This window comes from Alligator mississippiensis, chromosome 2 (genome assembly GCF_030867095.1).
Source record: "Alligator mississippiensis isolate rAllMis1 chromosome 2, rAllMis1, whole genome shotgun sequence".
Lineage (NCBI taxonomy): Eukaryota > Metazoa > Chordata > Crocodylia > Alligatoridae > Alligator > Alligator mississippiensis.
This window is the reverse complement of record NC_081825.1, coordinates 13554427-13578845: the sequence shown is the minus strand read 5'-3', so window position 1 is coordinate 13578845 and position 24419 is coordinate 13554427. Positions and strand designations below refer to the sequence as shown.

Below are 24419 nucleotides of genomic sequence, written 5' to 3'. Positions count from 1 at the left end.
CCCGGTGTAGTCTTGTTGCTCCCAAGTGACATCTCACTAACTCCTGAGTGACACAGCTATGCCAGCCACAGTCCACAGTGAAGACCTGGTGTTAGTAGTTATTTGGGTACATCCCAAATACAGCCGAGCTGTGTGGCACCAATTAGCCGAATGCTGGGGCCCCGAGGAAACCCCTGCCCCATAGCAAGGTAGCGGTTGCACTGCTACAGTGACAGTCCAGGAAGCAGCTGTGCCAGTGAAGGGGAAGGCCCAGGCAGGTTTTTGTACTGGGCTGTATCACTGTGTGGGGGTGTCTTTGTACTGCTGGCAGTAATAAACTCCCTCATCATCTGCTTCCACCTCACTGATGATGAGGGAGAAGCCGTGCTCAGTCTCTTGGCCACTGAACCTGTCTGCGATTCCTGTTTCCCGGGTCTCAGCGTCATAGATGAGGAGCCTGGGAGGCTGCCCAGGTTTGTGGTGGTACCAGGCTAAGAGCTCATAGTGCGTCATCCCCAGCTCTGAGAAATGAAGGCTCGAACTGGTCTGGCAGTGGATAGAGACTCTGGCTCCTGGAGACACCGACAGGGCTTGTGGAGTCTGAATCAGGGAAATGGACCCCTTGGAGGCTGGCAATGTAAAAACTGGGAAGTAACACAGTGCACCCATCCACCCCGCTGTCCCAATTGTAGCTCAGCTCTACGTGCTCCTGCCCCCATTTCCTGCTTCAGCTTGAGGAAGGGCAGCTTTTCCCCTTGAATGTCAGTCTAGAAAATGACCTTGAACTGCTTTTCCCCTTATGAAATCTATGAAGAGACTCCAGCAATCAAGGGAGAGACCCAAAAGGTTTCATACCTTTAAATGGCTCAAATCAAAAACCACACTGACAATAATTCCCCTGGGTGCTTGTATTGCATTTACAAAAATATTGCCGGTATGGATCAATCCCACAGGCCAGCTGTGTTTGATATTTGTGGTTATTTTGGAGGAGAGAAAAGCAGAGCTGTAATCGGAGCAAGTGATACAGATCAGAGCAACCCTTTAATAAATCCAACAACACAATAATAACATTGGAGTGCAATCCCTGGGGGCATCCTAACCAAGTTCTGGGAGGGGGTTTCTTGTCTGAAACGCTGTAAGTCAGGGGGAAGTGTCTCTTCCCTTCAACCCAATCCTTATTTGCCTCCTTTGGGTTTTATGCACAGCCCACGAAAAGCAACAGAATGACTTCCATTCAATCTAGTGGCGTTTGGCTCCTGGTCACAGGTTTTAAATGAGTTTTGCTTCTCTTGTTTTGTACCCGCAGTGTGAGAAATGCACTCATTCTTTGAGCGTGGCTTAGCAGCTGATGCACCCCGTTCCTAGGTCTTTTCCTTTCCCTGCAAGGGCTGATTTTGGTGTAATGAAACCAATTCCCCCTTGGTTTGCTCCTTACCCTGGATCCAGAGGACTAGCAGCAGCCAGGCGAGGGGAGCCGGAGACGACATCACGATATGTCTGATGGGCTCGATGCTGAGAACAAAGTGCCAGGAGTGGCAGGGAACACTTATATCTGCCCTGAGGAGTAGGAGGGTGTTCATGGGTCACGAAACAGGCAAATTGGGGTCAGGGATAACACTCCTGGCACTTGTGAGGCTCTGAAGGGGGCCGTTTTCTCAGCCTGGGGGGTAGGGCAGATGCCACTCAGTGATTTATCTGGGTAGAAAGTGTCTTGCTGTGATTCTTCCGTGTTGGGGGACCCCACTAAGAAATCACTCCATTTATAGTTACGCTTTGCTTCCTGTGAGTCCCTCAGCTATGTATCTACCTGGCTGTAATTCTGTATAGCCCATGGTACTCATGAGTTCTTATGAGACTAGCATGTGGGAATGTGTCTAGGGCCTTATTATGCCTCGTAAACTCCCCTCAACCACCCAACGAGTTCATGTGGAAAAAAGGGGAAATCCAAGTGGTCTTTTCAGGAGTTGTTTCTGTCAACTCTGTGTTGGCTTCTGGTGTATATTCCTCATACACCTATTTCCAAATGGACGGTTTTTGTCATTTATTCCAGTATCTTCCCAAGGTAAGCCTGCTGAGTCTTTAACTCCTTGGGACATCCTTTTTAAAAGGATGACTGTAAAAGCCCTTCGCCTGAAAATTCACCTGCTCTCCATGAGTTTCTGGACACTAGGGGTGCTTGCACACATGACAGGAGATTAGTCCTCAGGGTTTTATTCTATGCACCCTAAATTGAAATTGTGGGCTTTTAATATTTTAATTTTTCTGCCAACTTACAGTGAAGTGCCTGATTTATTATTTTAATTTTAATTTTTCTCAGAGCTGAAGCCCGCCCATGGCTGGGGGTGAGCTGGGAGTGGGCTGAGCAGCCCCTGAGCTGCAGGGGACCCCGGTCATTCTCTCTGCAGTGGCAGTGTCCCCCAGGGCTGCCCGGGCGGGCTGCTAGCAGGCCAGCTCAGAGGCAGCACCCGGCCTGATCCAAGTCTTCCCTGACCCCAAGTTGGGGGAATACCTGTCTGCTAGCCACCCACCTGGGCAGCCCCGGTGGCACTGATACCTCAGAAGGAAGGACTGGAGCCCCCAGGAGCTCAATGACTACTTGGGCTGCCAGCAGCTCACCCCTGGCTGCAGGAGAGGCAGGCAGGCTCCACTGTGGGGGAAGAAAAAAGATCAGGCTCCTCACTGATTTTGCCTTTAGTTGGAGCTTGGTGAAGGCAGAAGTGGTGTGGGGCCTGATCCTTTTTTTGCTGCAGAGCCTGTCCACCTCTCCCGCGGCCTGGCGGTGAGATGATGGCTGCATCGTTGCAATTTGCAATGTTGCAAACTAAACTCGCGGTCTCTTGTCGCCGCTTGGAAGCACTAAAGATGATGCACTGAGATGTTTTCATTATGAAGTCATCCACTGTCTTCACAGCACCGTCAGTCAACTTCTTCCCCACTATCCAAAAATGATCCTAAGAGAGTGAAGTCTGATTAACCTGACATTATATGAGTTCGTGTGATATACTCTCTTCAATATGGGAGCAAATATCTTCAGCAGCAAATTTCCCCCGTCCCAGTCGTGAGAGCACAAGGGGAGTCTCTCTGCAGATGGACAGGCGTTGAAAGGCTGGACAGGCAGGTGTCTGGCCTGTGTCACTGCGCGTGGTGCACTCTTGCCCTGCTAGAGTCCGAGTCACCACCATGTCCCCACGGGAATCTGGAGGCAAACACAGAGAACATAGGGTTACAGTTTATATGTTGTTTGGTTTGACAAACTCTTTACATTTTCCTATAAAAATCCTATATAGGTGTTACAGCACAGACTTATTAGCTTACGGCAGTATTTAAAACATAACATTTTTATAATCATGACTTTTTTTTTCACCTGCCAATTTATTTAGGAACAGATGCAAACCAACTGAAAGACTCTCATCCACTTCAAGGGGGTTGTATCAGGGCCAGATATCTGAACAATGTCTTTCCTGTTTAGAGACAAGACTGCCAGAAGTCAGTAGAAACTTTATGGGGACATTAGCTATTTGGTAGGCAGCGATCAAAGAGATCATGTAGTTCTTTATGTGGGATCCAGAGCAGTAACAAACAGATGATTTGAGCAGAAGAGATCATCGAGACATGTCTGACTGGTGCAATTTGTTCAACAGGCTGTACCAAGCATCACAGAATAATGATGCCGTGCAGAGCAGCTCAGGGATGTCCTCCAGGACTGAAAGATGCAAACTGGGTTAGATATGAACATTTCCATCCCGTCCGAAGAGGTTCAGAGTAGAGTGGACAGGTGCCCGGGCATAAGAGGACAAGTTCAACCCAAGTTTAACAAATCAACCCTGGAGACTGTATGCGAAGCTGGCTTGTTCTTCTGATAACTGCTTGCTGCCACTGTGGAAGTGCGAGCACACTCCATTAGGATCAGGGTCTGAACGTGGTAGATGCTGCACAAAAACAGGAGCACCCAGTCCTTATTCTTTGCCTTGCATTGAAATGGCATTTTTCAGCACTGGGTGAGCTAAGGGCGGATCGGTGTTGGCGTAGAAATTGAGTTAAATGTTCATAGCTGAGTCCTGATGCCTAAATACCATTTTGCATTTAATTAGCCTAGTTTTTGTGCAGTTAATGTTGTGGCTTCCCTTCCTGGGGGAACGCTGCAGAGCGAATTTCTAACTCTGGCCTTGTGGCTCTTTCTGCTGCTGCCTGAATTGACATCTTAGCAAATCTGCTTAATGCATTCAGAGTTGTGGAGACCTTGAACCTGGATCTTCTGATGGTTTCTCGTGCCTCATACAAGAAGGGCAATGACTTCTGATCCTGAGAGTCTATAAAGGACAGTTTAAAGTCCATGTTTAAGCTCCGAGAATCAGTAGCTTGATTTTTTCAGCGCACTGAGCAGCTCCCAAAGGAAAGTCTTGTGGTGCCATCTCGTGGCCCAGAACTGTAAGTTGATCTTCGTGTTTGCAGAAGATTTAGAGCTGACTCGGCTGTTCCTCAAACTGAGACAAGCTTGACAGAACCGTTATTGTATTTTGCATTTGCTATTCCAGTGTCTCCTCACTGCTTTGCTTTCTATCTACCACCACTTGTCCCTGCTGAGGGAAGAAGTTGTGGGAATTTGTTTTTTTTTCCCTTGCTTAAATTATGAATAGGATTTTTCTTTGGAATGGGTGTGATTTTTTTTTTTTCTTAATGGAGAAAGAAGATATTTGCTAGGCAAAAGTTACTGAGTTCATATATTCTCACCTATTCTGAATTGTTTCCTGAATTTAGGAGTACGGGTGGCTTCTGTGCAGTGCTGTGGGGTGCGCAGTAGTGGGACTTCCACCAGGAAGCAGAGGTGGCTTTGGTTTCTCTGGTGTTTTAGTCGTTAGGAAGGTGTTTATGGATCTCTCCCTTGGAATAAGGTCTGCAAGTCTGTTTTGCTATCGGACCCTACAGCCCTGAATCTCCATTCACCCCTGCATACCACATTCATGGACCTAAGCTCCACTGTCCGTTTGGTAACGTGCAAAACAGTTTATATTTCTTGATCTAAATCTCTCCCCTTTGGCTTCATTTTCTCTGAACCCAGGTCACCAGGAGCCTGAGAAGTAGACTGTGAGCAGGTCTGAGCTAAGAGCACTTCCCTGGTGTAGTTACAGTAGGATGCTGTGCAAACCACGAGTACCCACTGGAGTCACAGCGTCTAGAGCGACACAGCCCAATCTGATTGACATGCACGGTGTGTAGTTACCAGCGATGCCTGCTCGGAGCAGGGGCTGTGAGGCCGGTTGGAAATATGCAGAATACTCCCATGGAAATCTGAGAAGCAACCTCCTGGGACTGTATCTCCCTGGGCCCAAGCAGGGGCTGCAGACACCACGTGCTGTACAGCTGTCTACTCCCTTACAAGCCAATGTGCTCCTGGATGACAAACCTGTGTGTGTGTGTGTGTGTGTGTGCGTGTGTGTGTGTGTGTGTGTGTGTGTGTGTGAGTATTTCATTCCCTCCCTGCAGAAGTTCAGTGCATGCTCAATACAGCCGTCCATCCCACTGAAACCCCAAAATGAAAAGGACATCAGTGATGCATGTGCCTTGTGAATGTGTCCAGCTTTTTTTATGCTGAAAGGGATGAAGGGGGTGGAGGATGGAGGGGAATCTTACTGTGAACAAACCCAGAGCAGTGGCCAATGCCTCCAGGATGAAGCCACACACCTTCTCGGTCTCCCAGTGCCTGCCCACCCCTCCTCTTTTCCTTCCTGACCTGAATGATTGGGTGTAAAAGAAGAAATACTGTGAGAAAAGCAAGTATTTATGCATTTGCAAGTGCAGTCAGCCTGCTGTAGGAAACTCACTGCAGGGTGAGAGATGTAGAGACCAGCCCCAGGGAATGGAAAAGGGGGATCTGGATAAAGCAACTCCTACCACAACCTCCTGGGCTCCTCTCCAAGACTAGACAATGCACCACCTCCTGCCCCTTGCCCTCCTGCAAAGGGTCCATGCTCCTATTTTTTATTGCATATATCAGCGAAATGCCACGTGTGGCTCCCTGTTACTCTGCCAGTGGCATTCACTGCATCTGCCATGCTGGGTGATGAGAGCATCATGAACTTCTCTGTCGCTGCCTCTGCAGCCGTCCCACCTAGAGCCAGGCCTCCCTGCAGCACCGCTGCCTGTGAAGCCCCAGGCTGACCCTGCCTGCTGTCACTCTGATCGGTGTCTACTGTGTTTGTGCCTTGGGGAGGAAAAGGGATTGCTTGGTTTCCAGGAAGAAAATAAATGTTATGCTGGAAGAAAATGTGAGCCTCTAGTTCAGGTGGGGTGAAATGTCTGAGACTGGGGAGCAAACTCCCCCGGACTACGCCCCTAGGCTCATCTGTCCTGCAGGCTGGGCAGCAGGGGCAGCGTGATGGTATCTGTGGCTCACACACTGACATCCTGGGGAAACCCCTGAGACAATATTGTGTTTAGCAAGTTTTCAAGTAAGTGTCTCTTCAGGAAGCAGCTGTGGTGCTGGGCTGTGCAGCCTCGGGAGGTTTTTGTATGGGTTTGTATCACTGTGTGAGGATCACTGAGGGACTGGTGACAGTAATAATCTCCAGCATCTTCAGCTTCAACACCGCTGATGGTGAGAGTGAAATCAGTGCCAGAGCCACTGCCGCTGAACCGGGCTGGGACTCCCGACTGCAGTGTGGAACCACCATAGATGAGGAGCTTAGGAGCTTGTCCAGGTTTCTGCTGGTACCAGGCTAAGTACTGATAACTACTAGCAGTAAGGCTGGAACTGGCTTTGCACTTGATGGTCACTCGATCTCCTGGAGACACCGCCAGGGACTGTGGGGTCTGAGTCAGCACAATCTGCCCGGAGGAACCTAGAAGTAAAAACAAATGTTGAGTTAACATAGTGCCTGCATCCGTCTATGCATGAGTCCCACTGGACAATCTGGATGCTTTGGCAATCTTCCCTGTGTGCTTTCATACAGAATAAAGCACGTTTGTCTCCTGGCTGAAATGGTAACGTGCACCCAGAAGTGCTCTTTTCCTTCTAGTCCTTTCTTCATTGCTCATGTAGAGTAACAGCCTCAGCCCGTGGACATCCAGAGAAAAACTAATGTTCACTCCTATGTGCTTTGGATCCCGGTCACAGAGATGAAGTAATTGCAGTCCCTCCCTTCTAAGGGGGTGCATTTCTCTGAGCAGTTTTAAGCACCTGATAAACCCAATTTTTAGAACTTTTTGTTTCTGTGGAAAGGATGGATTTGGTGTAATGAAGCTACTTCCCTCTGAGTTTGCTGCTTACCCTGGGCCCAGAGCACCACGAGGCAGAGCAGGGGAGCCAGTGATGCCATCTTGGTACGTGTGCCTGGCCTGCACCGATCATCAGTCTGGACCAAGTGCCCTGGAGCACTTATACTGGCTCTGAGCATGTGGAGGGCGTTGACTGGGTGTAAAACATGCAAATTTGGCTCAGAGATGATTTGCAAGTGATCTAAAAATCAGCTGTGAAAGGCAGGTGGTGTTGAAGGGGGAGACACAGCAGGTTCCCGAAGCTGCTTCGCTTCATGTTGAGCTGGTATTTGTCACAAGTGGGTGGGAAGAGGGTTGCTAATGTACTTGTTTTGGTGCCAGGTTGTTTAATTCATACCGGCCAAGTCCTGCTGGGCACATTGTTGCTGCTGTGATCTCCCTGTGTTCGGGGAGCCGTAGTGGAAATGACTTCCTCACTCTTCGCTCCTTTTCCTCACCTTAGAAAACTTGTTTAACGTAAAGAAAAGAGCAAGATCCTGAACTTTGCCTTTCTAGAGGATTGTCCAGCCACATTCAGCATTTTGAACCAGGAGGACATTTTGATTGCGTATTGTATTTTCTCTTTTGTTTCTCATGCAGACCATCTGCCAGGAGAAACAGCAAGGCTGTAACTAACCAAGTCTAGTAACTAATCCATGATATATTGGAACGATATAATTTCCCAGACACCTCAGGATGAACCTATAAGCTGAGCAATGTCCCATTTGCGTGGCTATTCTAAACCTCACCCTGTCCACAAGGCCTGTTAGGGGCAGGGAATGGGAATACAACTATACCAGGCTCGCAAGCTTGCCCCTTCTCCAAATTTATGAGCATTTTCTGTCTTAATAGACAGTAAACTGAAGTGAGTAAAATAATAATTGCAATTAATATGTCTGTAAATAAATAGAAGTCTGACCTCTCAAAATGTATTTCAGAATATATAATCTCAGCTTTCAGGGGTGTACTTGGTAGCCGTGTTGGTCTGAGACAAAAAGACTTACAAAAAACTAGAACTCTTGGTTCAAAACGATACCTTTTATTAGACCAACTGGAAAATGGCAAGAAAATTATCCTTTTCTGCAAGCTTTTGGGAACAAAGTCCCTTTGTCAGGCTCCGGGAAAAGTGTAGATGGTACAAGATGGTAAAAAGTCCCCATAGGTAGGAAATAAGATTTCACAGATTTCATAGACATGAGGGCTGGAAGGGGCCTCGGAAGATCATCGAGTCCAGCCCGCCGCCCAAAGGGCAGGACGTCAGCTGGGGTCATAGGATCCCAACAAGATAAGCATCCAGTTTGCTCTTGAAGGTGTTCAATGAAGGCGCTTGAACCACCTCCGGTGGCAGGCTGTTCCAGACCTTGGGGGCTCGGACATTAAAGAAATTTTTCCTTATGTCCAGCCTGAAACGGTCTTGTAGTAGTTTATGACCATTTGACCTAGTCGTCATCCCTTTGGGTGCTCTGGTGAACAAACGTTCCCCCAGATACTGGTGGTCATCCCTGATAAACTTATAGGTGGCCACCAGATCACCCCTGAGCCTGCGCTTTTCCAGGCTAAAGAGCCCCAGGGCTCTCAGCCTGTCATCGTAGGGTCTGCTTCCCTGAGCTCTGATCATGCGCGTGGCTCTTCTCTGGACTCTCTCAAGCTTCTCCACATCCTTTTTGAATTGTGGAGCGCAAAACTGGACGCAGTACTCCAGCTGCGGCCTCACCAAGGCCGAGTACAAGGGGAGAAAGACGTCCTGGTATTTGCTTGAGAAGCATCTATGGATGCAAGCCAGCGTTTTGGTAGCTTTACTAGCCGCAGCATCGCACTGCAGGCTCATGTTCATCTTGTGGTCAATGATGACCTCCAAGACTCTTTCTTCCATAGTGCTAGCCAACATAGCACTGCCGAGCCTATAAGGATGCTGCGGGTTTTTCTTCCCAAGGTGGAGAACCTTGCATTTATCGGCATTGAACACCATCAGATTCTCGTCCGCCCACTTGCTGAGCCGGTCCAGGTCAGCCTGGATCATCCGCCTGTCTTCTGGTGTGGATGCTTTGCCCCAAAGTTTGGTGTCATTGATGAACTTGGCCAGTCCGCTTCTGACTCCAGTGTCCACATCGTTAATGAAGATGTTGAACAGTATGGGTCCAAGGACAGAGCCTTGGGGGACCCCACTGGTCACAGGACACCATGATGAGTGACTTCCATCAATTACTCCCCTCTGGGTCCGACCCCGGAGCCAATTTTCCAGCCAGTGGAGCGTGGAGGACCCAAGGCGACAATTGGCCAGTTTCTCCAAGAGGCGATCATGGGGAACCAGATCGAAGGCTTTTTTGAAGTGAAGATATATGACATCAATCTCTTCTCCCTTAAAATAAACTTCATTTTTGCACAGAGGGAGCTGAAGATGGAAGTCTGTCCCTCTGGGTCCATGAGAGTGTCTTTGTGAGCTGTGTTGAGTAGCTCTTTGATGTGTTGATCAGGTAGAATTCCTTCCCTGGAGGTGTCAGATGAGAGGCAGGGAGGTAAAAAAACTGCCTTGTTGATCTGCAATGAAGTTTAAAATCCAAAATCGGCTGAAATTTGGCACCTCCAGGGAAGGAATTCTACCCACTGACCACTACCCTATGCTCCTTATCCATGTGGACACAAATGACACATCTCGGAGCACTCCCACCTGGATCATGAAGCACTACAGGGATTTAGGAGCAGGGCTAAAGGGTTTAGAGGCACAGGTGGTGTTTTCTTCAATCCTCCCAGTCTTCGGCTATGGGTGGAGGAGGGAGAGAAGGAGAGAGGTACTGAATCAAAGACTGCAGCACTGGTATCATCGGGAAGGCTTTGGCGTCCATGACTACAGTCCACTCTTTGGAGAGAGAGGCAGTGAGCTGCTGCGAAGGCTGGCCTCCACCTCCCTCCTCTGGGGAGGAGGCTCTTCCCAGCCGGTCTGGCTGACCTGCTCCACCGGGCTTTAAACTGATCCCACCAGAGGATGAGGGGATTACCGCCAATGCTGGCCCACTGAGCGACCCTCGCAAAGCCAGCAGGTCTAGGCACTTAAGGAAGTCTACCTCTGCCCCAGCCCTGGAACGAGCAGTGGGCAAGGCAAGGGCCCCCAAGCGGACACTTGTGTGCCTGTACACAAACGCCAGGAGCTTGGGGAATAAACAGGATGAACTTGTCCTCCTGATTAACACAAATAATTACAAGGTCATAGGGATAACGGAGACCTGGTGGGACTCTGCCCGTGACTGGGCCAGAGGTATAGATGGCAATACCCTGTACAGGAGAGATTGAGTGGACAAAAGGGGCGGGGGTGTAGCTCTCCTTGTCAAGGACAACTACATGTCCCTGCAAGCTGACATGGGTGCCCAGGGTGGACAACTGGAGACCCTCTGGGTTAAAATCTGTGGGGAACATGGCACAGGGGACACAGAGGTGGGAGTCTTCTACAGATCTCCTACCCAAAATCAAGGGCTTGACCAGGAGTTCGCCAGGGAATTGGCTGAGGCCGCATGCTCCCGGTCCATGGTTGTCATGGGAGACTTCAACTACCCAGACATCTTGTGGTAAGCATGCTTGGTCAAATCCGAGCGGTCGCAGAGCTGCTTCTCGTGTGTGGCTGAGCTCTGTCTGACACAAGAAGTCTACGGGCCAACGAGAGGTAAAGTGTTGCTCGACCTGGTACTGGCAACTGGGGATGCCCTAATCAGTGACCTAATGATTGAAGGGAAGCTGGGTGACAGCGACCATGAGCAGACCTACCCACCTGCCCACCCACCCTCCCTCTACTCTTATGATATCACAGCCCCACCCACTACTCTTATGATAAAGCAGTTATTAAGCAGCTAGAGTTAATGACCCTGGCCCCCATTTATTTGTAACATGGTGGGATTGGAAGGGAAAGGAACGGGGGGGCAGGTTTCACGTTGTTTGTTGGGATTGGGATGGGGTTTGGGATCGTGTACTGATGGAGAGACCAGATTGAATTAGCATAGGCTGGTCCAAGTGACAAGGATTTTGGGGTGCCCATGACTGTGCCCAGGGGAGACTCCCGGTGAGAGTCCGGGGGTGGAGACTGGGAGCCCGGGTGGCTCACGTGCGCCTCCTGCAGTAATACATTAGCAGAGACACTCTAGGGGGTGAGCTGGGATTTGACTGCCCCTACTGAACTCTGCAGGGAATGACATACGGGGGCTTAACTCACATGAAAACGCTGTTCATGCAAACAGAAATGCACCGCACTAAAAAAAGCTGCATTAAAATTTTCGGGTGGTCTACATTAACTCCCCTGGCGTGTACACATACCCTAGGCTCCTTGAATAAGTCACTTGACTTTTCAGTGAAGGGATCAGCTCCCAAACTAAAGTCTTGTGATGCCATCTGGTGAGAGAGAGAGGTAAGTTCATCTCTGTGCTCACAGAAGATTTAGAGCAGGCTGGAATGTTTCTCAAATTAGGAAAAACTGGATCGGTCCTGTTTTGTATTTTTGATTTGCTGTGCAAATATATCCTCACTGCTTTGTTTTAAACAGCCTACCACTTTTCCCTGTTGGACAAAAGAGTTGTGGGAGTTTTTTCCCCCCTGCTTAAAATACACACAGGAATTGTCCTTAGAACTCTGAATTCTTTTAGTGGGAACAAACAGATATTTTATAGAAAAAATCACTGTGGTCATCTGTTCTCATCTGTTCTGTATTGTTGCCTGTATTTGGGTGTAAGGGCATCTGCTTTGTCCCCTGCTTCACCTGTGCGGTAGCAGAACTCATACCAGGAAGCAGAGATGGCTTTGGTTTCCCTGGTGCTTGAGTAGTTCGGCAGGGCTATACGATCGCTCCCTTGGAATATGGTCCACAAGTCTGTTTTGCTACCTGACCCTAAAGCTGTGAATTTCCATTCACCTGCCTATACCACATAAATATACCTATGCTCTACTGTTCATTTGATAACATGTCAAACAGTTTATACTTCTTTATCCTAATTTGTCCTGTCTGCTTTCATTTTCTCTGAACTCAGGTCACCAGGAGCCTGAGAAGCAGACCTGGGCCAGGTCTGAGCTCAGAGCACTTCCCTGGTGTAGTTACAGTAGGATGCTGAGCAGACAGAGCGCTCCCATTGCAGATGCAGCAGCTCTTAGCAAAGCTGACCTTTATTGCAACCTTTCTGCTGGGCTGCAAAGCACCTTTGTGCAGGAATAACTCTGACTGCCCTAAGATCACGTGGCAGTGCAGTCGCATTGGTCACAAGTTGTGCATCACTAGAATCAGCAGCCTGGCTATGCCAACAAGTGTTTGCTGGAGACACCTCGGAAGTGGCCCTGGTGTGTCTAGAGTGACAGAGCCCAATCTGAGCCATATGCAGCGTGTAACGGTACCAGTGATGCCTGCTCGGAGCAGGGGCTGTGAGGCAGGTTAGAAATATGCAATATTCTCCTACGGAAATGTGAGAAGCAACCTCCTGTGACTGTATCTCCCTGTGTCCAAGCAGGGGGTGAAGATATCACATGGTGTACAGCTCCATCGACTCCCTTACAAGCCAGCTTGCTCCTGGATGACAAACTTGTGTGTGTGTGTGTGTGTGTGTGTGTGTGTGTGTGTGTGTGTGTGTGTGATGGTTTTAAATTTTCCCCAGGTTTTCATTCCCTCTCTGCAGAAGTCCAGTCCATGCTCAATACAACCATCCATCCCACTGAAGCCCCCAAATGAAAAGGACATCAGGGATGCATGTGCCCTGTGATTGTGTCCAGGTGTTTTATGCTGAAAGTGATGAGAGGGGGATGAGTGGGGGTAGGACGGAAATCGTACAGTGAAGAAGCCCAGAGCAGCGGCCAATTCCTTCAGGATGAAGCAATATACTCTCTTGGTCTCTCAGTCCCTGCCTTCCCGTCTTCTTTTCCTCCCAGACCTGAATGACTGGGTGTAAAAGAAGAAATACTGTGAGGAACACAAATACTTGTGCTCTTGCAAATGCAGTCAGCCTTCTGTAGGAAACTGCAGGGTGAGAGATGTGGAGACCAGCCCCAGGGAATGGAAAAGGGGGACATGGATTACGCTACTCCTAGTACAGCTTCCTAGGCTCCTCTCTGAGGTTGGAAAAGGTTCTGCTTCTTCCCCTCCCACAGTGTGCATGCCCCTATGCCTTCTTGCATTCCTTAGTGGCATTCACTGCACCTGCCGTGTTGGGTGAGGCGAGCATCGTGGACTTTTCTGTCGCTGCCTCTGCAGCCGTCCCAGCCGAGAGCCAGGCCTCCCTGCAGCAGCGCTGCCTGTGAAGCCCTGGGCTGGCCCTGCCTGCTCTCACTCTGATGGGGGCCTACTGTGTTTGTGGCATGGGGAGGAACAGCGATCGCTTGGTTTCCAGGAAGAAAATAAATGTTATGTTGGAAGGAAATGTCAGCCTCTACTTCAGGTGGGGTGAAATCTCTGAGATATGGAGGAAACTCCCTTGGACTGCATGCCTGGGATGATCTGTCCACCAGGATGGGCAGCAGGGGCAGCGTGGTGGTGTCTGTGGGTCAGACAGTGACGTGTTTGTGTCCTGGGAAACCCCGGAGCTGGGACTGAGTGTAGCAGTTGTTCAATCAAGTGAGTCTTCAGGAAGCAGCTGCGATGCTGAGCTGGGCAGCCCGGGGAGGTTTTTGTATGGGTTTGTATCACTGTGTGAGGATCAATGCGGTACTGGTGACAGTAATAATCTCCAGCATCTTCAGCTTCAACACTGCTGATGGTGAGAGTGAAATCAGTGCCAGAGCCACTGCCGCTGAACCGGGCTGGGACTCCCGACTGCTGTGTGGAACCATCATAGATGAGGAGCTTTGGAGCTTGTCCAGGTTTCTGCTGGTACCAGGCTAAGTACTGATAACTACTATCAGTAAGGCTGGAGCTGGCTTTGCACTTGATGGTCACTCGATCTCCTGCAGACACCGCCAGGGACTCTGGGGTCTGAGTCAGCACAATCTGCCCAGAGGAACCTAGATGTAAAAACAAAAGTTGAAGTAACATAGTGTCTCCATCAAGTTAAGTAATCACTCCACCTAGACAACACGGATGCTTTGCAATGTTCCTTGTGTGCCTCCTTACAGAATTAAGTTATGTTTGTCTCCTGGATGAAATGCAGTCGTTCAGCCAGGACTGCTTATTTCCTTCTAGTCCTTCTTTACTGCTCATTTAGAGTTATAGCCTCAGCACTTGGACATCCACATAAAAAAACAAACAAACTTCTGTTCACTCCAGTGGGCTTTGGACGCTGGTCATAGGGATACAGTAAGTCTTTTGACTCCATGGCAGTTCCTCCTTCTTAATGGAGTCCATTTCTCTAAGCATTTTTAAGCACCCAATAAACCCATTCCTAGCACTGTTCATTTCTGTAAAAAGGATGGTTTTACTATAATGAAGCTCCCAGTTTGCTGCTTACCCTGGACCCAGAGCACCACGAGGCAGAGAAGGGGAGCCAGTGATGCCATCTTGGTACGTGTGCCTGGCCTGCACCAATCACCAGTCTGGACCAAGTGCCCTGGAGCACTTATACTGGCTCCGAGCATGAGGAGGGCGTTGACTGGGTGTAAAACATGCAAATTTGGCTCAGAGATGTTTTGCAAGTGATCTAAAAATCAGCTGTGAAAGGCATGTGGTGTTGAAGGGGGCAGACACAGCGGGTTCACGGAGCTGCTTCACTTCATGTTGAGCTGGTGTTTGTCACAAGTGGATGGGAAGAGGGTTGGTAACACATGCGTATTTTGGTTCCACCTTGTTAAATTCATACCGGACAAGTCCTGCTGGACACACAGTCACTGCTGTGATCTCCCTGGGCTAGAGCAGCCACAGAGGAAATTACTTCCTCACTCTGCTCCTTTTCCTCACCTTAGAAAACTTGTTTAACATAAAGAAAAGAGCAAGATCCCGAACTTTGCCTTTCTAGAGGATTGTCCAGCCACATTAAGCATTTTGAACCAGGAAGACATTTTGATAGCATATCGTATTTTTTATTTTGTTTCTAATGAAGATCATATGCCATGCTATTTCTCCTGGCACACAGGGTTTTAGAGCATCTTTTTCCATGATTTTGCTGGGAATCGTAAATGCTTTGCTCCTCTGAATGAAAGGGCATGTGGTAATTACCTACAACAGGTTTTATTCCCGCCCAGAGGAAAAAAGTCCCAAATCATACTACTAACTCCCAAGTACAGTAAGTAATCCATGATATATTGGCATGATACAATTTTCCACTCAAGTTAACGAACCCATATCCTGAGCAGTGCTAACTTTGCTCTGTCTATGAGGCCTGTGAGAGGAAGGGGATGGGAAACAGTTATACCAGGCTCCCAAGCTTGCCCCCTCCAAATTTACGTGTTTTACCTGTTTTAATATTCGGTAAACTGTAGCGAGTAAAATGGTTATTACAAGTAACATGCGTAGAAATAAAGTAGAGGTCTGAACTCTCAAAATTTATTTCAAAATATATGGATTTAGCTTAGACTTCTAATAGATTCCCTCTATTTCCTGCTTCCCAATGGGGAGGTGGGGAGACTCCCTTACCAGGATGCACCAGCTCCCCCCATTCCTCTTCCAGGCCTGGCCTGCTCACCCCACTGGGAACAAATGAAAAGAAATCCATAACTGTCCTTGCAAAGGTTGTCCAACAGAGCCTGCATCTCCAGCCATCGGTTAGTTGGTGTTGATATAACAGTCAGTGCTTTGTAAATCTGAGTTCTTGGCTGCCTGCTATGACTAAATGTCCTGTAATGTGGCTGGAAGGAGAAGGGTTTTTGCGTTGATGTAGCCTGGAAGAAAGATTTCTCCTCCCCGCTACCTAGCGCAGGTGAGTGAAACGAACCATTTGTGTAGAAGGCAATGTCAAAAGCTATAACCTTTTTTCCTTCTCTTGAATTCAGGGCAGAGTAAGAATTTTAATTTGCACTAATGGAAATGGAAGTTGGGGATTAGGAACAACTTCATCACGCTGCGGGTGGTTAAGTGTTGGAGCAGCTTGCCTGGAGGGGTTGTAGCCTCTCCATCCTTGGAAGGTGTTAAGAGCAGGTTAGAGAAACACTTGGTTTAGACAGGGATGATCATGTCTTGAGTCAGAGGACTTGGGGAAATGGCATCCTGGGGGCCTCATTAATATGTGCTGGTGCTCAGCATGGTCCTCTTAGTCCTTTCAGGTGCCTGGCTGGTGGGTCTTGCTCTTACACTGTGGGTCAAGCTGACTGTCAGGTCTGGGGTGAGGGAGGAACATTGCTCCCGTCAGGATTGTGGGTTTTTTTTCCGTCCCTGGTAGTGAGGTAAGAGCCAGTTCCCTGGCTCACATGTGAGCAGTCTCAGTGACGGTGCATGCACATGGCCCAAACACCGCCTCTGGATGCTGTGTAGGACACTGTTGTGGTTAGTGATCTGGATAATGTAGTAGCACTGTTTAACATTGTGCAGCTCCTCCCAAGCAAAGAAGGGGCCTGAAAAACCTGAACTATTGAGTGTCCCATGAAATTAATGGCAAATTATGTGACAATTTTTTTTTGCCCTGTGTGCTCAGACACAGCCCGAGCCAGTAGAGAAAAGGCTTGTATCTCCCTTTAGACTGAATGCAGCCCTTCCCAGTACCAATCTAAGGGAAGCAGATGTGCACAAATAGCTAAATATGAATTAATAGTGGTCATTGGCATTGGCCCTGACAGTAATGATTTCCATCACCTCCAGTCTTAGCACCATTAATTCTGGGACAAGCATCTCTGCATCCCCCACAGCTGACTGTCCCAGCTCAGGCTGGGGCTGCAGTGTAATAAATGGACTCTGCGTGCCAGTTGAGGAGCTTCTCCTGGGATTTGGTTGTCTCTGCAGCACCCCAGTGACTCCTACCAAGGCATTTGGGACTACCTGCAGGAGCATACAACCCATCTTGGTCTTGTGAGGAGTACAGGAGAAGGAGACAGGTGTCTCATAGGTTGTATCTAATGTACTCCTATGGATTTGCCAATTCAGAGATTTGGCCATAGACTAAACAGGTAACTGAGAGCTGCCTCTAGCTGTTGGGGTAAGGGGAGGGAAGGAGCATGGGGGAGGGAAGTGATTGGGGCTGGGGCTGGGACAAGCTGCCCAGCCGGGATGGGGGGCACATTACTTGAGAAGCGGGGCGGGGGGGAGGGGGAGATGCGGACGTAGCAGTGCTGGGAGCGGGGGCTCAGCCTGCTGCCGTATGCCCAGCCAAGGTGGGGGGCGGGGCGGGGCGGGCGGGATGCGGGTGCAGCCCGCTCCAGGCAGAAGGGGGAAAGCAGCAGCAGGGCATAGGGCATAGCCCCTGTTTCCAGTACTGCTGTGCCCGCATCCCATGCTTGCCATGCTGGCTGAGGGCTTGTGGCAGAGGTCCCTCGCGCAGCACGGGGCAGTGGGTATTGCCTCCTCACCCCGTTTGGCACCCATGTGGCAGCTTTTGCATTAGATGGGCTTGGCAGGATGCCATGTGCTGCCTGGGAGCTGGGGTGCCTCCATGTGTCAGCTAGAGCCCAGCACCACTCAGCCCCAGTGGCTGAAGCTCCCAGACAGCGTGCAGCACCCTGCCAAGCCAATGTGATGTGACAACTGCCATGTGGGTGCCAGGCAGGGGTGACGGGTGGGGTGATTCCCACTGCCACTCACTGCACCACACTGAATGGAGGGGCTCTGCCACAAGTGCCCAGAGGCCCTGTCACTGCTGCTGCAGCCGGTGAGTGCAGGGCTATTTTTTTTTTTTAAGTGCTGGGCTAGGCTGGGGCTGGGAGGGGGCTGGGGCCAGGCAGGTCCTCCATGGGGGATTCTCCCGTGGTTCCCCCACCTGGGGAGAGGCAGGCATAGGCACAATCAGAGGAGCCGTGGGAGAACCTGAAGCCACCTGGCTGTGCCTGCCTCTCCCTGGCTGATCTGAATCTCTCCAAATCAGCACCAAATCTTCTGAAGCTGATCTGGCTGAATTGATTTAGGACAGTGATCCGTATCTCTGAATCGAATCGTTGTCCTTCGAATCAGCTGAATCTGAATTGAATCCTTCCCTATTCACACAGGTCAACTGGCCAGCATTTTTACTGTGCAGGGTAAGAGTGTGCACAATGGCCGTACACTGGGAAACAATGGGACTGACATAGTGCCTGACTTATAATTATACTAATTTCATGCATCCATTTCTAGGGATTTTGAAATAATAAGATGAGGAGGGATGTTTATGACCATCTAGCCCAGTGGTTCTCAACATTTTTTGGCCCAGGACCCATCTGTAAACATTGATGGCCACTCCTGACTCAGTGCCCCTCATTCCTGGCCCACTGCCTCCCACTTCCAGGACCCAGCCTCCCAGTGTGTGGGTTGGGAGGTTTGTGAAGGATATGGGGGGTCCTGAGCAGCCCCTCACAGGCTGGAACTCTGCCAGCCTGCAAGGGAAAAGCCACAGTTCCCCATGTGTTTCTTTTAAAGGAGAAACCATGTTTAAAGATTGTCCATGACCCTTTCATATATTCTTGTGACTCACTTTTGAGTTGTGACGTAAGGGTTGAGAAATGCTGATCGAGCTTCACTTCTTACATAACACAGGCCATGGGATTTTTCCCAGTAACTCCTGAGTTCCTGCAGTCCAGAGAACATAACTATCACCCTCTCCCACATTGTCATGAAAACTCCCTCATTATACTACAGATGTCTCCACCCCCTTACCCCTCTGGGGCACCCGCTCACTGCACTGTTGACTGGAGCATAGTGGGATGATGGGAGAGCTCTGACTCTCCAAGTGAGTGTGCAAGGAAGGGCACAACACATGGAGAGTAACAGCTCCACAGAGGAAATGACTGTTCAGAGAGTGAACTGAGCAGTGTTGGCTCATTTCCTTATGGGTCCGTCCCTGTGAGAAATGAATGATGATAGTGGTGACAAAATAATGTTCCCCATTTTTGAGCTGTCCAGTGCTGAGCACAGGGAGAAAAATGGAGCCTTTGTGATTTCTCATTGCTCAAAGGAAAAAAAAATCAGTTAATTATAGTTACTGTAATTAATTTCTGCAGAGCTTGCCATCTAAGTGTCTGCTGCATATGCTCAGGCCTTTGATGTATAAGGATGGCTATTTTCTATGGAAAGATTTAAATAACGCATATTAAATTCACTAGACTTGGCTCTGTTCTCAGTTTACTGATTCTTCTTCTCATGTCTGTACACCACATTTGATCATTTTGTTACATGTGCTTGTGCTTGTTTATTGAACTTTGTTGGATCTTTCATTGTACATGTGCCTTCAACCAGCTGGTAATGTGGCAGGTCTTGCATCACTTGAGGCTCTGTGCCAGTTACAGGTGGTTGAAACAGTGATCTGGCCCCACCTCTTCATTAGTTCCTTGGAGCATCTGACTTCCGTGTAGAGGCAGCTGAGACATTGCCACCTTTGCCATGGTTCATCAGCCCCTGGCAGTAAGGATTCAGCCATGGGAATGTCCGTTTTTTCCCGGTTAGATATTTTTTTCAGACTCTCGTTCTACATCTGTAGTCACATCTCCTTGTGTGTAGCATAGAGAGGTTGGATGCTGGTCCTGCATGACTTCAGTCTTGTGTGCTGCAGAATAGTCATACAGCAAGTGTCTCACATCTTTAGTTTGTCTCGATCCTTGTATCCTGCTGGCCACTGCTCTTCTGATGTCAGGCGGAGCAATGCTAGCTAGCAGGTACCCACTGCTTAGGCTGGTAGGCTTCGAACATCCTGAGATGCATCAGCAGCTATCGGTCAGGATGAGCTCAAGGCACTTAGCATGCATGGCTCTCTCTCATACAGGGCATGCATGCTCAGCAGAGGAGAAGCCGAAAGCCAGAGCAGTGGTTTGGATGGTTGAGGAGTTAGCTCCCCATTTCGATTTGGCAAACTTCTACAGGATGTTATTCCGAGAGCTCACCTTTGGTTTTGTCTTCATGATGTGGTCTTCTTATGAAAGTATTCAATTGAGGGTAACTCCAAGGTAAGCTGGGTTTCAACAGTGGGATCCCGGACCATGTGATGCTGAGCTGGCAGTTGGCCTCATGGTTTTTCAGATGGAAGGCATCTACGTACATTTTCACTGGGTTGGTGCGTGATTGGTTTTCAATGTAGTATGAAGTTAGGCCAGTTAGTGCCTTGCTTCGGGATTTTTCAACATGGTCAATGCCAGTGTTTGGGCTGTTATGTTAGGTCACCTGCATAGATGACCCATTTTGTTTTCAAAACGATTGGTCAGTCATCTGTATAGATGTTGTATAACAGTGGTGCAAGTACGCTTCCTTGGGGGAGGCCATTGATTTGATGAATATTGTTGAAGTGAGATCCGCGTGACTCCCTGTGACAGTTACTTGTATCCTGTAGAGGATTTGCTTAGTTAGTATTTGTGTAATTTTAAACCGTGCACAGTGTTTTCTATTTTTGTGCTTCCTCTCTTCATGGTGTGCAGCCGGAATTGCCAAGGCTCCAGGTAATAAGCTACAGGCTGCCATCTCTTGGACATAGTGTAGAAGTTCATCATTAAATGGCTGGGTGTGATAGTCTAACACTAAGGTTAACCACCTTTCCAAACATGTCCCTTGTCTAACATGTGTTTAAATGATACGCTAATTAAAATGTGGGAGTTCATTTATTAATTTCCTTGATCTATACCTGACATTCTAGCTATAAAAATATGGCCCATATCAGGTCAGGTCACGTTCGCCTGCTACTGTGGCTTACAATAGATGGTACCCCTTCCGACTGTTAATCCCGAATGTTGGGTGGCAGTTAAATAACTTGGCAACTTCTAGGGTGCCAATGGCTTCAGGCACAAGAGAAGCTTAGAGGGGAGGTGGTACTAGCCTTACCCCTGGCAGAGGAAATATCAGCAAAAGGTTGTGCAGGTGAGGTTCACTCCATGATAGAGTAGACTGGGCTGTTTACTCCAGTCATCTGGGACCTCTCATGATCACCATGAGTTTTCAAAGGTGATGGCCAGTGGCTCTTGGTTCATAAGGAAAAAAAAAATCTCAGCCATATGCATGCCCAAATGTAGTCTTTATTTCACCACTGTCTCAGACCTCAGAAACAGGTTTTTGTATGGGTCTGTATCAGAGAGCAATTATAGCTGTGTTGGCAATAATGATCTCCAGCAGCTTCAACAATTCTGGTGGTGAGTGAGCGTATTGTCAGTGCTAGGCTTGCTGCCACTGAACCAGTCGGAGACTCCAGTGAAGAGTTGGAAGCCTAATAGATAGGAAGTTTAGGAGCTTGTCTGGGTTTCTGGTGGTACCAGTGTAAGTAGATATAACAGCCTGGGATGGCTGAGCTGGCTTTGCACTCGATGGTGACTGTGTCTCTTGGAGTTACCACCCAGGGATCTGGAATCCGAGCCATCAAAACTCACACACTAGAACCTGAATTTCCAAAGAGACTATAAGTTAATACACATACATATGAAGGCAGTGAAATTAGTTGATCCTGATCCTGTTCAATATTCCCATGTGTGTCTTTACATCATTGCTATAGCAATCTCACTCTGCAGCAGTGATATTAGTCCTGAGCTTGGGATGGCCTTTCATGCTAACTCCTATCTCTACAGTACATCTTTTTATGTTTTTTCCCCCTTCGTGTTGGTTGAAATGAGAGAGGTTTTGCTCTTATTAGTGTAAATCTCTGAAGAGCTACTGCTAATAAAGTTATTTAATGTTTATGTGCCCACAACACCCCATGCAATTGAGCTCAGTCTTGCCAGATGCTGTACAAATACTCAATGTCCCAAAGATGTTATAAAATAAGTGGGATTTTTGTAGACTGTGGCTAAACCTTTTTGGTACAAATCTAACCTTGGATCCAGAGCACCAGAAGCCAGAAGAGCTGAGCCTGCAAGATCATCTTGATACAGCTCCCTGGCTTGACGCTGATCAACAGATTGGAGCAAGTGCAGCAGAGCATTTATCATCATAGAATCATAGAAGTCGGGTTGGACGGGACCTTGTAGATCTTCAAGTCCAACCCCTGCCTGGGCAGGAGGGAAACTGGACTCAAGTGACCCCAGCCAGGTAGGCATCGAGCTGCTTCTTAAAGACCCCCAGAGTAGGAGCCAGCACCACTGCCTTTGGAAGCTGGTTTCAGATCCTAGCCACCCTAACTGTGAAGTAGTTCCTACAGATGTCTAATCTGTACCTACTCTCCAACAACTTGTGGCCATTATTCCTTGTTATCCCGGGGGGTGCTAGGGGAAACAAAGTCTCCCCAAACCCTTCTGGTCCCCCCTAGTGAGTTTATAAATGGTCACCAGGTCCCCCCTCAGCCTTCTCTTGTGAAGGCTGAACAGGTTCAGGTCCCGTAGCCTCTCATTGTAGGGTCTTCCCTGTTGTCCCCAGATCATGCGGGTGGCCCTCCTCTGGACCTCTCAATGTTGTCCACATCCCTCTTGAAGTGGGGTGCCCAGAACTGGACACAGTACTCCAGCTGTGGCCTGACCAGTGTCACGTAGAGGGGGAGGATCACTTCCTTGGCCCTACTTGAGATGCACCTGTGGATGCACGATAAGGTCTGGTTAGCCCTGCCAACTGTGGCCTCGCATTGTCGGCCCATGTTCATCTTGGAGTCAATGATGACTCCGAGATCCCTTTCTGTCTCCGTGCTCTCAAGAAGGCAGTTTCCCATCTTATAAGTGTGCTGCCGGTTACTACTGCCCAAGTGCAGCACCCTGCACTTGTCAGTGTTGAAACACATCCTGTTTTTGTTAGCCCACCCCTGCAACCTATCCAGGTCTTTCTGCAGTCTTTCCCTCCCTACTACCGTGCCCACCTCACCCCAAATTTTGGTATCATCAGCAAATTGAACAGGTTGCTTTTCACCCCATTGTCCAAATCACTGATTGCCAATTTATATTGGCTCACGGCAATCTGGAGAATGTCAGAAGTGAAATATGCAGAATGGGCTAATATAAATATTCACACCTGGTCTTTAAATATGTATAAAAAAGAAAGTGAAGGCCACCTCTTGGTTTAATTCACTCTGGATGCAGAGCCTTAGCAGCCAAATGAAGTGAGGCTGAGAGAGGCTTTTGAGCCTCTGGATGTGTCTGAGCTGTCCATTGCTGATTAGTGAGCCCTACAAGGTTCTTTGGGTAAATCCAGTATCTTGTATTAGACCAACTCAAATGAGATCAAATTAGAGCAGTAAGCCATGAACATAACAGTGCTTAGCAGCAGGAAGCAATCAGTCGTTCTGAGCATTGAAAAGTCTTGTTCCACCCCGTGTGCTGCAGAGACACAGGCCTTAGATGGAGACAGATTCTACTATGGATGGACACGTCGACTCCCACTGAAGTCTGTGGACTTGACTGGTCTCAGTTATACTGGTTAATCAGTTACTCTTGTGTCGGTGAAACCAGAGTTCAGCCTAATCCAAGTGCTTTACTTGTGCTGAAGCAGAACAGTGTTCACAGAAGAGCCTAGGAACCCGTCACATTCACAGCTTGCTCTTACAGCTGGGCAGCAGCCTCTTCTGATTTATTCTTCAGGCTACATGTCTGATTAATTGTATATTTTGCATCCCCTGTCAAATTCACAGAAACCAATTGCATCAGCCTCCAAAACTTCTGGGAGGCTGGCTGCTGAGCTGTTGCACTTCTCAGAAGAAGCTACGTTCAGATTTGCACAATGTGTTTAATGCTCTGTTGAGCAGGTTTGAAATAATAGATCAGGTATCAAATAAAGAGAACAATCTCCACTCCTCAAAACCAAGGCAGATTAGTCAGCAGTCCTGATTCTTGCTCACATGTGACACAGGCAGAGATGGAAACACACGATAGTAAAGAGCAGCATGGGCATGGGAAACAGTTCTCCTGAAGTGATTAGGCAGTCCACTGAAAGAGCAGACCAGAGACATGAATTTTGATGTTTTTCAAAGAATAACAACTGGGTGATGGGGTCTCTTGGAGGAGAAAAACACATCCGTACAAGAGCAACCCAGGCTGTTCCTGTAGCACTGCAGCTGACTGACAGCCTCACAGGTGGTTGCAAGACCCAGTCCAGTTAATGCAGGTAGAACGGAGCCTGCAGCGTTTGGACCTATTTCTCTATGATGCTTGGTGGCATTTTGTTGCTGCAAGTCGGAGAGTCGGGGAAGGCATGCACCTTTCTGTCACAACCCAAAGTTGTGATTTTTTGTTTGTGTGTGCTTTGGCACCGCTAAATTATTTCCCGCCGATTTGTCGCTTTCTTTGCACGG

At 48.6% G+C, this 24419-nt stretch overlaps 3 gene segments (V, D, J or C); all 3 read right to left on the bottom strand.

Moving 5' to 3' along the window:
• Positions 1-276: 276 nt before the first annotated feature.
• On the bottom strand, positions 277-1482 carry LOC132248233 (immunoglobulin kappa variable 3-20-like). The segment is given in 2 exon segments: positions 277-608; positions 1415-1482. Coding segments are annotated over 2 exon segments (384 nt in total).
• Positions 1483-6369: 4887 nt separating this feature from the next.
• Positions 6370-7309, bottom strand: LOC132248232 (immunoglobulin kappa variable 3-20-like). The segment is given in 2 exon segments: positions 6370-6818; positions 7247-7309. Coding segments are annotated over 2 exon segments (498 nt in total).
• Positions 7310-10775: 3466 nt separating this feature from the next.
• LOC132248231 (immunoglobulin kappa variable 3-11-like) lies at positions 10776-14685 on the bottom strand. The segment is given in 3 exon segments: positions 10776-10871; positions 13880-14193; positions 14637-14685. Coding segments are annotated over 3 exon segments (459 nt in total).
• Positions 14686-24419: the final 9734 nt, after the last annotated feature.